Here is a 13,846-nt window from a genome sequence, read left to right as displayed (position 1 = left end):
CTCTTCTTTCTTCTAGATGGATTATGTTTGTTTCTCTGGTTTGTGGGTTGGTCTTCTGGTTCTATGGATTGCTTTGCTGGTTTATCCTTTTGAGTTCTGATTCTGTTGGTGTTTTATTTGCTGTGGTGCCTTGATCCCACGGTAGGATCTTCTTTGTTGTATAATATTATTACCTATATAAAAAAATTAGAAGAAGATACAACTATTTGAGAGAAATTCTTATTAATAGAAAAATCTAAAAAATATTTACGTCTTATAGAAAAAAGTCAAAAAAATATTTTGTACTTTTTAAACTTTTTGCTATAAATATAAATATTTTTTATATTTAAAAAGGTCCAATATTTAATGTATCTTTTAAGGAGTTTAGTACCTGAAGCACTATGAGCCATTGATCAACGTAGCAAATTTAATTAGTACTTTCAATATTATGATTATTTTTTTTTAAGTTTTAGGTTTAAGCTTAGTTTTAGTTTGATTCTAATTCTATATAATCTTAAAAGTTTTGATCTGATCTCTATAGTGTGTTTAAACCTCACAAATCTTTTTTTAAATAATTTTTTACTCACTTAAAAACTCAACTATTCACACTTTTTTTTTTACTTCAACTAAGTTTAGTTTCAACTCATTGCCTAAAAAAACAAAAAGAGTTAATATAGTAACAAAGTTTGAGATTCAATTAAAAAATTTTAAACCATCTATATCCAAATTGAAATAAAAACTCAAATCAATAGAGATTGGAATAAAAAATTTAGAACTATGAAATTGAAAATATGCAAAACCATAATGATTTAATTTTTAACTTAATTAAAGCACTTAAACTTGATTTGGAAAATTTGTATAGGCCATGTACCCACATAATCCACTTATCTATTTAGAGACTAGAAAGTTCATGAGATCATTGGTCAAATGGTGAGATACATCTTTATTGTTGAGGTTATTATTATTATTATTATTTATTATTATTATTATTATTATTACTTATTTTTTGAGGAAATTGAAGGTTAAATTTGTAAAAGCATAAAAAGGATACATGTTATTCCAATACCATAAGCATCTAAGAAAGCCAATTTATCACATGGGTTTGAAAACTACTTTTATTTTGAGCACATTTTATACTTTTAGCCATGTGATATTCCTAGCAAATGAAATGGGAGAATATGAAACTCCATTCTCAATGGGACTCTTAAATTTTTCGAACAATATCAACGTGTTTATATAGTGTCACCGACTCAAAATCATTCGATCTCTAAATTTTTACTTTTTTTTTTATTAAAAAAAAAAAAGAAAGATTATTTATATGATATAGTCTTAGTTTTAATTGTTGTTAATTTTTTCATATTATGTAATAGGAAAAACCTTGACATAAAAACATCTTTTATACATGTAACAAATGAAACTATACATTTTAATTTAGTCTAATTCATGAAGTGTTAGGTTTTCAAATTGATTCATGATAATTTTTAGAAAAATTAACTACAATCAAGAATTATTTTCAAATATAGTAAGATGAGCTAACTTATTTATAAATATAGTAAATATCATTGATAGTGACATTTTGCTATATTTGATAATATTTTTAATAATTTTGTCATTAAAAATAACAAATATAATAAAAAAAATACAAAGAATCTCTTGATATATAGCAAAAGAAGAAATTAAAGCTGCTCAACCTAATTAAAAACTATGATTTACTCTTATGGATTATATATATGTTTAAGTTTCCTAATATAGTTGTTTAAAAGGAGAAATCCCTTTTTGAAATAATCTCATAAAAGAAGAAAATTACCAAAGTAGCAAAGAGCTATTGAATATCAACTTTTACTAAAAACATGAAAGATTGATATTTGATTTATATGAATTGCATATATTTTCTTGAAAAAAAAAAGCATATTATAAAGAAAAAGGAAAGATTCTTGTTTATTATATTCTCAAATAACATAAAATGGAGAATAAAATGAAATCATAAATTTATTTTTAAAAAAACACACACATGAAAAAGAGCATAAAGAGCTATTTGGGGCGCTGGGATGATATAGGATGTCTGGAATTCTGATGCCTGGGGAGTTCTGATGTCTGTGTTTGAGGTGTAAAGTTGTGTTGTCTGAGTTCATATGTCTGTGTTTGGGTGTGCAAATATCATATGTCAGTGATATCTAGTTCAGTTTTTTGTACATTAAAAGAATTTTCCTGTATGAACACCATTTTTAAACAAATCTTATATTCAATTATTGTATCAATTCAGTTTTTTGTATTCAATTATTGTCTTTTAAATAATTCTTTATTATTATTGTTTAAAAAAACCTCAGTCAAGATTTAAAATTAATCGTAAATAGTCAACGAAATATCAACATTTAAAAATACAAAATTTAATTATAAGTCAGAGATGGACAAACCAATTTTTTTTCTAAAACCTTTTTCCACTTTTTAATACTAAACATATATAGATAATTTCCAATCATGACTTGAATTTTGAAAAGAGTCTTCAAAAGTAAGACAAAAAATAAAAATAAACGAGGGAAAATAATATTTATAAATTTAAAGTAATATTTATAAATTTAATTTTTAAAAACTATCGAGAACTAAAGGATTATGAATGGTTAGTTAAATATTGTAGTGAGGCATTTACAAAACCTTAGGGATTTCAATGAGGCTTTTCTCATATATATTCATAGTTGAGTTTTCAATTGAGGTTTTATAATGAGTTTTTGAATATTGATGTTGTATATGAAGATTTTTTTATATTTTTTTTAGAGAAATCGTGTACAAAGATTTAATCCGAAATATTGTGAGTTTTTTAATGGGCGTTATACAGATAAATAATTGATATATTAAGCAAATAAAAATGAAAACTTGAATGACATAATTTATAGATAATAAATTATTAATATACTCTATCATAGGACACTGAAAGAAAAAAACAATGTATGTAGATTGAAGATAAAAAATGGATGCATGAAACTATATTGAAATACCATGATTTCTTAATAAAATAGATATAGTGGAAAAAAAATTACACCCAAAATATAATGAAATAAACTAAAAAAAAAAAAATAAAGAATAAACTCAAACAGTAATTTAGGAGTTCTATCATCTTCCTACATAGGATATTGAGCCCCAAACAGACGCTAAAATATATAACATGTAATCCCCACATTACACATACATATATATTTGACGATAGTCAATCTCCTCTCAAAATCTTTTAGATTCATCACCAAAATCAATATGAATTACACCAAATTACTTGTGCCCTTCCCCATTATGAACAAAAATGCAAAGAGGGTTAAAATTATGGTCTTTGAATTTTAGATATTATTCAATACATAATTGAAAGTTAAGATATTTATTAAACATTTTTAAGATTCAAATAAACAATTATACCGTAAAATCGAAAATTTAGAGACCTATCTGTATAACAAGTTGAAAATTTAGAAATCTATTAGAAACATCTAGTAATTTGTGCCCCGTTTGATAACCATTTTGTTTTTTGTGTTTATTTTTTAAAATTAAACTTATGGACACTACTTTCACCTCCAAATTTCTTCATTTGTTATCTACTTTTCACCAATAGTTTTTAAAAAGCAAGCTAAATTTTGAGAACTAAAAAAAAGTAGCTTCCAAAATGTTGTTTTTGTTTTTGAAATTTGGCTAAGAATTCAACCATTGTACTAAAAAAAGATGCAAATCATTGTGAGAAATATGGATGAAATAGGCTTAATTTTCAAAATCAAATAGTTACCAAATGGAGTTTTAACTTAGTTTTTTGTATCTTAACTTTGTGGTAAACCTGTCATGAAAATATTGTTGATTAAAATTTAATAGAATTCATTAGAGACCAACATGAGTTTAAGAAATACTAAATTTTTACCCAATGAAAATTGTTATCTAATTTAGATGATTTTTGAATAGTAGGAATTTATAAATAGTTACAAATTTTAAAATAGGCAAGAGTTAAATTATTACATACTAAAGATTAAGATTAAGATTAAATTATTACTTTCATAAATTTAAGTACCGAAAGTGTTTTTCTAGGAAAAAAAAAAATAATTTTGACCCTAAATTTGTCATGTTGTATCAATTTTAAGTACAAAACTTTTAATTTTATTTAATTACATCAAACTTAAATAAGTGTTGCAATCTTTAACCTTAAACCTTAAAAAGTGTTGTAATTTTTTGAAATATAAGTTCTCACTCCAAAGACCAATAAAGATGGCACTATATATATATATACTTTGACAAAGTTATTGAGGGTTTAATTTGTGTTTAATTTGTGCTTTGGTTAAATTACTTTGGTATAAATCTTTATTTTAGTAAAATTAACGAGTTTATGAAAGTCTTAATATTATTTTGTACTATATGTAGTGGGTGAATTAACAAAAATTATACCAAGAATAATAATTACAAACTTATTTAAGTTTAGATCTAATTTGATGAAATAAAAAATTTATAATTTAATTTGATACAATGTAATACATCTAGAGTGAAAATAATATTTTTTTATAGAAAAATTACCTTTTTAGTCCTCAAATTTTAAAGAATAGGTATATTTAATATTTAAGTTTTCATAATTTATCTGTTTTTAAAAATAAATTTAAAAGGTCATTGAAATATTTTTTTATTATTTAAAAAAAATTGAAGGAGAAATGCAATAAAGTAATGATGTGAAATACTGTTTCCTTCTGCCAAATCATTAATATTCGTTTTTTTCCCCTCTTCTCATATATTGTGTATGTTATTGAGAAACAGTAAAATCTTCATAAACTCTGTACGGATTCAGAGATAAATAGCTAGAAAATAAATTAAGATATGACTCATATACTGAATCAAATCTCCATCTTAAACCACAAAGGATCTCTAGAGATTCTCACAATCATACTCTCTTAATGTTTGGTACGTCTTAACCATGACGATATAATTAAGTTGGGTCGAATTGGATCGGATCGAGATGTCCTTTTTTGTCTCTCGTCATATGAGAACTAGTATTATAGGATGATATATTTACGTCCTTGTTATTGCAGATTGTGGATGTTTTTTACCGTAAAGAATGAAAAATATATCTTTGACCAAAGGATAACGTTGTTCTAAAAAAAAAAAAAAAAAGTCTTAGCCCCACCAATATTAATAGTATTTGTTTTCCATTTTCTTTTAACGGATTAAGACATGTTTTTTTCACTAAAGGAACAAAGTTTTGAATCTCCACCTTTATACGTCGTTAAAGCAAGAAAGAAGAAGTTAATTTATGTGTCTATGTTTAGTTCCTAAATTTTTAAGTTTGTGGCTAATTTTAGTTTTTGAACTTTTAAAATTGCCTGGCAGGTGCACGAACTTTCAATTTTGTGTCTTTATCTGTTCTTGAACTTTAAAAAGCGTTGATAAGTTTCTGAAACATTTTTAACCTTTTTGCCTATTAGGTCATTGATTTTCTTTAGATCTAGAACTTATTAAACATAAAATTGAAAGTTTGATAATTATTTGGTTTTTTTTTTAAAAAAATTAAGCTTATAAACCTTCATTTTCACCTCTAAATTTCTTGTTTTGTTATCTACATTTTACTAATGTTTTCAAAAAACAAAATCAAGTTTTTGAAAACTATTAAAAAAAAGAAAAGAAAAGAAAAACAATATCTAAAAACATGTTTTTGTTTTTATAATTTAGGTAAGAATTTAATTATTATTTAAAAAATGTAAATCATAATAAACAAGTGGGAGAAAATAGACTTTATTTTTAAAAACAAAAATAATCAAATAGTTATTGATTTTAAAACAACACGAAAATCATACATGTTTCATTTTCATTAAATGCAGAGGAGTAAAACACGGGATCATAATAAATTTCTAATTACAATTTCAACTCATTTTCATCACTGACAAGTAAACAACATCCGTCGTAATGATATAAGATTATGATTGATTTTCATTTCGATTGACAATCAAATTCCTAATCGGTTCCTTAGAAAAGGGGTTATTGTATGTATAAATACCCAACAACTTACTCATTAATTCCATTCGTTGGTCTTCTCCTCTCTCTTACTTTTCTTTCTTTTGGTTCTATCCTAAAATTCAACTGTCTTTCTCCACTTTTTTTTTTTTTATTGCTATTTTCTTTGTTTATTCTTTTTAGATTTTTAATTAAGTTTCTCAAAAGCTTTCATCCATGGAGGCTTCTTCTTCTTTGAAATGGAGCTCTGAAAATGGGTTTCAACCTCATGTTCTTGCTGTTGATGATAATCTTGTTGATCGTAAACTTGTTGAAAAGTTGCTCAAAAACTCCTCTTGTAAAGGTACCTTTCATAATTATTTGATTTTAATAAACATGTCTTTGTTTTTATATACGTTTTGTGTTGTCTCAGCTAAATTTTTGAAAACTAAAAAGGTAGTATACAAACATTGATACTCTTTTTTTTTTACTTCTGAATTATTTGCTTTTTTTTTTTTTTTTTTTTTAATAACAATATATATATATTTTTTAAAAAGTTGTTTTTAGAATTTTGAATTTTACTAAAAATGCTAATTACAAAGATACAAATAATTGTAAGAAGTTGGAGCGAAGTATGCTTAGTTTTTAAAAACCAAAACTAAAAAAATAAAATGGCTATCAAATGAGGCTTTAATTTTTTAAAACTTGTTTTTTATATTTGAAAATTGACTTAGAATTCAAATGTTTATTTACATAATATGCAAACTATTTTATTAAATATACTTGTTCCACTTATCTTTTCTTTTTTTCTTTTTACTTTTTCCAATATTTTAAAAAAACCAAATTTTAAAATTTGTTTTTGTCAGTTGACTAACAATTCAACTCTTGTATTTTAGAAAGATACAAATCATTGAAAAAATTTAGGAGGAAATAAATTTGAATAAAAAAAACCTCGAAATGGTTATCAAATAGGATCATAGACTTCTAAAATATATTTTATTTTTTGAAATTGGTTAAGAATTCAAAGTTTATTTAGTAAATATGAACGCGAGTAATTTTCTTTAGAAAACAAAGCACATTTTAAAAAACGAAGATACAAAAATCTAATTGATCACTAAACGAGAATTGTGGTCAATTTTATAATACTTTTAAAATAAATTTATCAAAATAATTAAAAATTCGAATTAAAAAACAAAAATAAAATCTTATTTATTTGTTTATTATTATTATTTTTTACAGTAACAACGGCAGAAAATGGTCTTAGTGCTTTGGAGTTTTTAGGTTTGTTGGATGAACATAATCAACACAGCAACTTAGAATCCTCCAATGTAAGTATTTATTATTATTTATTTAATTTTATTTAAAAGGAAAAAAAGAATATTTAATAATGAGTTATTTATGAAAAATGAATTAATTATTGCAGAGGTCAAAGGTAAATATGATCATCACAGATTATTGCATGCCAGGAATGACTGGATATGAACTTCTCAAGAAAATCAAGGTTTTATTTTCTTTTATTATCATTTATTTTTTATTGTTTTAATTTTTAAACAAAAAAACCATTTTGATCTTAGGTATTTTTAGGTATTTTTTCAGAAGATATTAAATTCAATTTTTAGTTGATCAAACTTTAAATTAAATTATCGATTTTTCAATGAATCTTAACTTAATCCTATAAAATTAATGTTTATTGAAATTAGTTAACCGGTACCGGTTGTAATATTTTTCATAATTTTTTTTATCATGTATTAGTCTTTCAATTATATGTTTTTTTGAATAACGTAGTCAAATGAAAATTATTATTATTATTTTAAAAGGTTTCACATAATTAAAATTTATTAAAAGTATAAATACTGAAAATGATTATTTGATTTTGTTTTCTTTTAAAATTATTTATTTTTTTAAAGAGAAAAAAAAATCTCTTATTTATTGCAGAGATCTTCGATGCTGAAGGAAGTTCCTGTGGTGATTGTATCCTCGGAAAACGTGCCCAATCGAATCAACAAGTGAGTTTTTTTTTAAAAAAAAAAAAAAAAAAAAATTAGAATTCCTTTTTTGATATAGTATTTGTCTTCAATTTTAACATTTATCTATTTAGTATGCTTTAATATTATTTTTAATTTTAAAAAGTGTATTTTTAAGACAATTTAATTGTTTAATAAAAATTACCAAGTTAAAAAAAAAACATATATTACCTGAAGTTTAAGTTTAAGCTTGTTAAACTCAATTAAAAAATATGTGAAAAAAAGAAAAAAAAAATGAAAACATTTTGAAAAAGAAAAAAGTTGGTACTAGTGGATAGTATTAGTTTAGCTCTAATTGATATTTATTAATTCTTTTGAAATCAAGGTTTAAAAAATTGAAAGTTTAAGCTTGTAACCATTTCTTTTTTGTTTTTGTTTTGAAATCAAGTCTATTTATTCTATTTTTTACTGTAATTTGTATGTTATCAATACAATGGTTAATATTTTGGTTTAGTTTTTTAAACTATTGTTAACTAGATAACTAAAAATGAAATTTGGATTATACAAATAATTGTTTAGAAGTATAATTTCAAAATAAAAACAAAAAAAATAAAATAAAATATTATTAAAAGAAGTCTTAAATTTACAAATTAAATAAATCAACGAGTTGAAAATTTAATTTGAAACTTTTTAAATGGTAAAAAGTAAATAGACACATATCTTGTTTTTTTTTTTTTTTTTTTTTTGCCTCTATCTATTGTTTCCATGTTTTATCTAAAGCACCTTCTAATCTTTTGTTTTTCTTTTCAATTTTTACTTTATTTAATTTTTTGGATTATTAGGTGTTTGGAGGAAGGAGCAGAGATGTTCATGTTGAAACCTTTGAAACAATCTGATGTGGTGAAACTCAAGTGTCAGTTGATGAATTGAGAAAATTTTAAAAATTCCATTTTTCTAAATTATTATTATTATTATTATTATGTTTCTTTTTTGGATGAAACATTTGAAAAGCCTTCTTGATGTTATGCAAGTTTTGTGGAAGGTTTAGAGTTGGTATCTTTTTTCTTTATTTAATGGATTTGGAATGCAATATTAATTTCAATAATTTCGATTTACATATAAAATTGAATGATTAAATCTTATTTGGTAACAATTTTATTTTTAAAATTGAAACTTTTTTCCTTTCAATCTTTAATTAGAATTTTTACGAAAATTAAGGAAACACTTATTTTTTCAATAAAATTCTAAAAACAATAAATTTTTTGAATTACTTTTCATTTTTAAATCTTCAAAACTTAGCTTGATTTTTTAAAACATTAATAGAAAGTGAATAATAAAATATATAATTTTACTAGTAGAAAATAGTGTTATCAAATCGGGCTTAGAAATTTAATGGACATAATTTTAAAAGTATTATGAAAAAGAAAACAAGATATTAAAAGTCTACATTAAATACCTTTCAAAATTTGGAGAGTTAATTGTATATAATCTTAAAATGCATGAATAAGCTTATAATTTAAATAAAATGTTTTAAATTTGAGATATATTAAAGGAAAAAATAAATTAGGATTAATGAAATTTTAGATTGATAAATTCAAGATTCTTCCTTTTTTTTTTTTTTTTTTTTTTTTTTTTTTTTTGTTGTTGTTGTGTTCAACAATTTCAATATACCAACAAAAATCATACAATACCATAACACATTCTAAAGATAAAAATCAATGGAAAACTTGTTATTAATAAAATATTTTCATTTGAAAACTAAAAGGCATAATATATTAAAGGCTTTGTAGACATAACTCACACTATACAATTAAGATTTTTTTTTCAAGGACAACAAAGTAGAGGTAGAAATTTAGACCTCCAACTACTTTGCACATATAAAAATAGAGAAAATTATACACTTTCAACCATATATGACGGTAGAAACTCGAACATCTAATTTTTTGGTCGATGATATATGTCTTAACTAAGTTATATATGCTCGAGAATAACTTATGAATTTGATAATGCATGAAAAATATGGTATAAATCTCTAGGGTCCATTTGACCTGAATTCATTCACTTTTAAGACATTAGAACATGTCATATATGGAATCCTTGATAAGCCAATTCAATCATAATCTAAACAATTAAAGTTAATTAAAGAATTATAAATTTAGTTTATAAATTTTTTATGTTTTTGTGTATTTGATTTTTGTACTTTAAAATGGGTTCCCAACTTGTTATTAAACACTTTTGATTTTGTGTTCGATAGGTCTCTAAGTAATTTTAATTTTGAATCTAATAAATCCTTAAACTATTCGATTCTTTTTAAAAATTTTAGGGAAAATTGTAAAAACTACCCCTAAAATATATATGATGGTAATTTTAATTATCCCTTCAAACTTTTAATTATAAAAATTTAGTTCTTAAACTAATATAAGTGTTAAAATTGAACCCTTATAAACTTGCATAATTGTAGAAACGAAAACAATTATATAATTCTGAGTGTTTAATTTTTATCATTTGGGGATCTCTACAACTATTCACGTATCTTTAAAAAAATCTGCAACTATTTTAACTTGAAGGGTCAAATTTTAAGTTTGAGGGCTTAATAATTTTTACAATTGAAAGTTTGAGGGTATAATTGCAACTACCATTATAATCATAGGGTGTTATCACAATTTATCCAAAATTTTATTAACCTTCTATACACAAAATTGAAAGTTTAGAGTCCCAAAACAATTTTTAATTTCTCAATAAATACAAAATTGAAAGTTCATGTATTTATTAGACATTTTCAAAATTTAGATACTTATTAGACACAAAATTGAAAATTTTGATATACAAAGTTATATTTTAAACACCAATTTAAAAGTTAAGGCCTCTCATTTGGAAATCATTTGATTTTTTGTTTTTGTTTTTGAAAATTAAGTCTACACTACTTCTTTTTTTATCACTTTTTACCAATGGTTTAAAAAATGAAATCAATTTTTGAAAGTAACTCTTAAATATTTGTTTTTGTTTTGAAACTTTGGCTAAGAATTCAACCATTGTAATATAAATCATTGTAGAAAAATTAAGAAAAATAAATGTACTTTTTAAAAATAAAAAATAAAAAATGAAGTGGTTAACAACCATTGAAAGTTTAGAGTCCCAAAACAATTTTTTAATTTCTTTTTAGAAAACATGTTAGGAAATCAATAGATACAAAATTGAAGTTCATGTATTTATTAGACATTTTCAAAATTTAGATACTTATTAGACACAAAATTGAAAATTTTGATATACAGAGTTTAAAGATATTTTAAGCACGAATTTAAAAGTTAGGGTTTTGTTTGGTAATCATTTGATTTTTTGTTTTTGTTTTTGAAAATTAAGCCTGCATTACTTTCTTTTTTATCTACTTTTTACCAATGATTTAAAAAACCAAGCTAAAATTTGAAAGTAACTTTTAAATACTTCTTTTTGTTTTGAGAATTTGACTAAGAATTCAACAATTTTACTCAATAAATATACAAATCATTGAAGAAAAACGTAGAGGAAATAAACTTAATTTAAAAAATCAAAAGTAAAAAATGAAATAGTTAACAACCAGTAGCTAAACAATTAGAATCGTATAGTGTTGAAGAAACTATTATAGGAACTAAAACAACTAAGATAACTATAGAATATTTGTGAATATATGTTAAAAAGTGTTGTGCTGCCATGTAAAGATATGGAAATAGATTGTGGAGTTAATGGCTTTCAGAAGATCTTGAAGTTGAGAATCTTACAACAAAGATTTCTTAACAAATTTGAACAAACAACAAATATGATGAGGAAGTTTATGTACTTTGTATCCCATTTTTGCATTAAGGTTTTCATACACTATATCCTAAATCCTAGACAGAAGTAAGAAGTAGGATTTGAGGGTTTTTTTTTCTAAGGAAAAAAGTTATGTTGTGAATTTACACACTAGAATTTTAACTTCAAATTTGAAGAGAGTTATATTTTTTTAGTTTTAATTTTAGAAAAATATGATAAGTAAGCCACAAACTCCACTATCCAAACAAGATCGCTAGTGCGAATATCTTGATTGATAATAGACAAACACAACTCTCCACTTACTCCTAAGAATTTGAAAAATACATAAGATTTGACGAGGTGGAAGAAAGATCAAGATATTTGCTCGGTCAAATGGTGAGGGGTAGGCAAAGAAATTTATGAGAGAAATTTTACATACCAAATATTTGTGTTACAAACTTCTATTTTAAATTAAATTATAGAGGAACTTTATTTTCTTCTAGTGTTCACCTTAAAAGAAGACAGGGTCTTCAAATTCAATTATGGAAAAAAAAAGGTGTATTTTCTTCTATTTTTCACTTTTAAGGAAGAACAAGTTTTCACAAATTCAATTATCGAAAAACGGTAATTTCTTCTACTTTTCACTTTTAAAGAACTTTTTTTTTTTTTTTTTTTTTTTTTTTTTTAAATTCATTATGGAGAAACACAGTATTTTTCTTCTAGTTGTCTCTTTTAAAAAAAGAACTAGTTTTTCTTCTAGTTTTCACTTAGTGGTCTTAGTTTTTATTTTTTTCATTTACATAATCATATTTTAATATTTTATTTATTTAAATTAATTTTTTTATTTGATTAGCTATTTTAGTTAATTAGATTTAGTTTCAAAACTCCGTACTTGTAGGAGTTTATTTTTATTATTTTTTTTTTTTTATGGATGGCCTCATTTGGAAGGCCAAATGAAAAAATGGCTTCCTATAAATTGCTAGGTCAAGTATGTGATTTTACCGCTCCTGAGATGCACCGCTTGCCATGCGCCAATACGAATTTACTTAATCCTTGATGGCTTGTCACACATTCTTCGATGGTCGTCACACATTCTTCGATGCACAATCACTCGATACCCAGCTTCATGATCACTAGATACGGCTGCAATCGACACGTGTATACTCGATCATATTAACATAAAAATACTCGATGCTCAATTACTTTATACTTGATTATTTTGAATTCATAACCCGTTTAAAGGTCACTTAAATTATTTATACTCGATGCTCGTCACACGTTCTTCGATGCACAGTCACTCGATGCCCAGCTTCACGATACGACGACAATCAACACATATGTACTCGATCATATTAACGTCATACTCGATGCTCAATTACTTTATACTCAATTATTTTGAATTCATAACTCGTTTCAAGGTCACTTGAATTATTTATACTCAATTACTTTATACTCGATGCTCGATTACTTTATACTCGATTAATTTATACTAGATTATTCAAGTTTTAACGAGTATTTGTGTATCGAGTGACTGTGTATCGAGTATTTATTTGAACTTCAAATGCCTTCAAACAGATTTTGAATTAAAATAATTGAGCTAAAGTAATCGAGCATCGAGTATGACGTTGATATGATCGAGTATACACGTGTCGATTGCAACCTTATCGAGTGACCATGAAGTTGGATATCAAGTGACTTTCAAACGGGTTATGAATTCAAAATAATTGAGTATAAATTAATCGAGCATCGAGTATGATGTTGATATGATCGAGTATACACATGTCGATTGCAACCATATCGAGTGACCATGAAGTTGGGTATCGAGTGAGTGCATAATGTATGACGAGCCATCAAGGATCGAGTAAATTCGTATTGGTAGGTGCAAGGGGTGCATCTTAGGGACGAATAGGTAAAATCACATGCTTATGATGACATTTTTCGAGTAAAAAGTAGGATTAGACCTTTTTTGAAAAAGTATTTTTAATTTAGACATTTGTCTAGCCAAACTAAAATCATCTGGGTCTTAGATGTCAAGCCCATTCTCCAAACTCAAGATTTATTTGATAGAGAATCCAATTTTTGTTTTATGTTTTCAGATTCATTGAGTTCAGCAAATATATATCTAGAAAACAACCTAAATTTTTTGTTTAATATTGAAAACTATATTTTTATGTTTTCATTGTATCCAAATTTTAAATTTT

The 13,846-nt window shown here is 24.3% G+C and overlaps 1 protein-coding gene across 1 annotated transcript; it reads left to right on the top strand.

Moving 5' to 3' along the window:
- The first annotated feature begins 6,153 nt into the window (after window positions 1-6,153).
- LOC120082068 (two-component response regulator ARR17-like) lies at window positions 6,154-8,925 on the top strand. The gene is made up of 5 exons (XM_039037291.1): window positions 6,154-6,280; window positions 7,156-7,244; window positions 7,340-7,417; window positions 7,852-7,922; window positions 8,723-8,925. The coding sequence occupies exons 1-5, from the start codon at window positions 6,154-6,156 to the stop codon at window positions 8,808-8,810; spliced, it is 453 nt and encodes a 150-aa protein (XP_038893219.1). The 3' UTR covers window positions 8,811-8,925.
- The last annotated feature ends 4,921 nt before the right edge of the window (window positions 8,926-13,846 follow it).

Source organism: Benincasa hispida, chromosome 7 (assembly GCF_009727055.1).
Source record: "Benincasa hispida cultivar B227 chromosome 7, ASM972705v1, whole genome shotgun sequence".
Lineage (NCBI taxonomy): Eukaryota > Viridiplantae > Streptophyta > Magnoliopsida > Cucurbitales > Cucurbitaceae > Benincasa > Benincasa hispida.
This window is presented reverse-complemented; position numbering and strand designations above follow the sequence as displayed.

What these genes read in the sequence shown, in the direction of transcription:
- LOC120082068 (XM_039037291.1), top strand. Translation starts at nt 6,154, where the DNA reads ATGGAGGCTTCTTCTTCTTTGAAATGGAGCTCTGAAAATGGGTTTCAA. An exon ending in CAAAAACTCCTCTTGTAAAG is followed by an intron (nt 6,281 to 7,155) that starts GTACCTTTCATA and finishes TATTTTTTACAG; the next exon opens with TAACAACGGCAGAAAATGGT. An exon ending in GTGCCCAATCGAATCAACAA is followed by an intron (nt 7,923 to 8,722) that starts GTGAGTTTTTTT and finishes TTGGATTATTAG; the next exon opens with GTGTTTGGAGGAAGGAGCAG.